This window comes from Dipodomys ordii, unplaced genomic scaffold (genome assembly GCF_000151885.1).
Source record: "Dipodomys ordii isolate 6190 unplaced genomic scaffold, Dord_2.0 Scaffold26, whole genome shotgun sequence".
NCBI lineage: Eukaryota > Metazoa > Chordata > Mammalia > Rodentia > Heteromyidae > Dipodomys > Dipodomys ordii.
The window spans coordinates 12767844-12770486 of record NW_012267242.1 but is presented as its reverse complement, the minus strand read 5'-3'; the positions used below and the strand labels follow the sequence as shown (position 1 = coordinate 12770486).

At 51.6% G+C, this 2643-nt stretch overlaps 1 protein-coding gene across 1 annotated transcript in view; it reads left to right on the top strand.

Annotated features, from left to right (window-relative positions):
• The first annotated feature begins 393 nt into the window (after positions 1-393).
• The window catches only part of Tchh (trichohyalin), a 5482-nt gene continuing 3232 nt past the window's right edge, over positions 394-2643 (top strand). Inside the window, exons 1-2 of the mRNA XM_013015014.1 lie at positions 394-531; positions 1250-2636. Of these exons, the coding sequence (XP_012870468.1) occupies positions 394-531; positions 1250-2636 (1525 nt within the window). The remainder of the gene's footprint in view (positions 532-1249; positions 2637-2643) is intronic.

Below are 2643 nucleotides of genomic sequence, written 5' to 3'. Positions count from 1 at the left end.
ACTGCTTCTGAGTAGCAATGTATCCAACTTAAATTCCTTCTCTCTCTCTCTCTCTCTCTCTCTCTCTCTCGATGTCAATGCACTGAAGAGCTGGAAACAGAAAATGAAAGAATAGATAAACCAGGTTAGATGATGAAAAGATGACTACAGGGAACAGGGGAAGTCTGAAGATGACTTCCTGATTAAAAATTTCAGAATCTCTCTTCCCTTCCTGAATATAGCATTTAAAAATAAAATGCTCTAAGATCTCAGGCTGAAAATGCTGCTGAAAAATCCAATATATTTAGAGATCTACCTAATATATACGAATGAAACCTTTTCAAAAGCAGAACTTTTTTTCAGGATCATATTTTATTGTTCTAGGTTTACTTGAACTTGAAGAAAAGAAAAAAAATGTCTCCACTTCTGAAAAGCATCTGTGACATCACTGAAGTTTTCTATCAATATGCCTCACATGATTATGATGGGGCATCACTAAGCAAGAAAGACCTAAAGAACCTCCTTGAACAGGAATTTGGAGCTGTCCTTCAGGTAAAAAAAAAAACTAGCAAAGAAATCTCTATGAATTTAGAAATATGAATTTTCTTCTCATGAGAGACTAGAGCAAGGAATGGGGACCTGTTCTCATTTTACAACATGGCAGGTGTACACTACAGATTCATTTCTGAATCTGAAGGTACATCATTGGCATTGCAGTCTGAGTATTAAAGAAGTTGCTAGCAACTATTTCATGTGCTTGATGGAACTGCCATGGGAACGAATTGTTCATGAGCCGTTACCACCAAAGATGTTAAATCAAATTAAATTCAAGGGACTTAAATTTGCTTCTAAATTTCAAGAATTGAAATCAGCCTGTTCTATACTAAAATAATGCTGCTTCCCCCCCCCAAAAAAACACCAAAATCTCCATTTCAAACATGGAATAGAAATCAAATCTGGAGTACAGGTTATTTTGGGTAGAAATAACTGCTGAAAATCTTCATAAAGTTTCGGTGTTATCTCTTAAGGATGAGTTTATTCTTAATCTCCCAGTACTAAATTACAATATGCAAACCTTCCCAACAAATGCATGCTTTGAAGTGAGGTTCACATATTACAAGGGGAACAAAAGCACCCATACTGGGCATTTTTGTAATTGTTCTGAATGTCTCAAGTGTCAGCATAGCTTAAAATAAGTATGAGGGTGAAATTTTACTACCTGCCAGTGGTATAATGTAAAATCTTTGCTGTTGTTTTAATCTTTTCACAGAGACCACATGACCCCGAGACAGTAGATCTGATTCTGGAACTTCTGGATCGCGATGCCAACAACCGTGTGGATTTCAATGAATTCCTCCTGTTCCTTTTCAAGGCGGCTCAAGCCTGTTATTACGCCCTCGGCCAGGTTGTGGGGCTAGAGGAGGAGAAGCGAGTCCAGCGCGAGGGGAAAGGAGACCTGTTACAAGATCGCAGGCAAGAAGACCAAAGAAGATTCGAGACGCGCGACAGACAAGTCGACGAAGAACAACCCAGCCGCCGAAGCTGGCAGAAGAGTCAAGAGCGGGAGAGGGAGCGCGCTGAGGAAGAGGAGCAGAGGAACAAGCAGGAGAGGCTGGAGCAGCTCGGCAGCCAGCGCCTGCAGGGACGAGAAAGACAAGTGCGGGAAGAGCGCCGGGCCGAGGAAGAGCAGCTGAGGCGCAAGGGTCGCGACGCCTTAGAGTACGCCGGGGAAAGGGAACCGTACCGGCGCGAAGAGCCCAGACGCGAGCAGCAAGCGGAGCTGCGGCGGGAGCCGGAGGCGAGGCAGCTGCAGCGGCGCGAGCAGGAGGAGGAGAGGCTGGAGCAGGAGAGGCAGGTGGGCGAGGCGCGGCGGGACGAGACCCGCGCCCAGAGGTGGCAGCGGCAGCTAGAGAGCGAGGCAGAAGCCCGTCAGAGCAAGGTCTACGCCCGGCCCCGCAGGCAGGAGGAGCAGAGGTTCCGCCAGGAACAGCAGGAAGAGAGCAGGCGGCGGCTGGAGCAGGAGGAGGAGCGGCGCCGCGACTTCACCTGGCAGCGGCAGGCGGAGGAGGAGCGCCTGGAGCCACAACAACGGTTCTACGGCGACGAGGAGGAGCCCCGCCGCGACCGAGGCTGGAGGTGGCAACTTGAGGAAGAAAGCCGGGGGCGCCGGCAGGTGCTCTACGCCCAGCCCGGCCGGCGGGAGCAGCAGCGCGAGGAAGAGCGGCTGCCGCGCGGGGAGCAGGAGCTGCGGCGCGGGGAGCCGCTGCGGGAACTGGGAAGAGACCGAAGACGCCCGCAGGAGAGAGAGGCCCGAGAGGAGGAGCTGGAACGACAGCAGCTGCGTCGCCAAGAACAAGACCGAGAACTCCAGGAGGAAGAGCAGCTGCGCCGCCAGGAGCGCGGCAGGAAGTTCCGACGGGAAGAACAAGAGCTGCGCCAGGAGAGGGAGGAAGAGCCGCTGCGCCGCCAGGAGCAGGACCGACAGTTCCGACAGGAGGAGCCGCTCCGTCAGGAGAGGGAAGAGCAGCTGCGCCGCCAGGAGCAGGACCGGAAGTTCCGACAGGAGGAACCGCTCCGTCAGGAGAGGGAAGAGCAGCTGCGCCGCCAGGAGCGCGACAGGAAGTTCCGCAGGGAACAAGAGCTGCGCCAGGAGAGGGAGGAAGA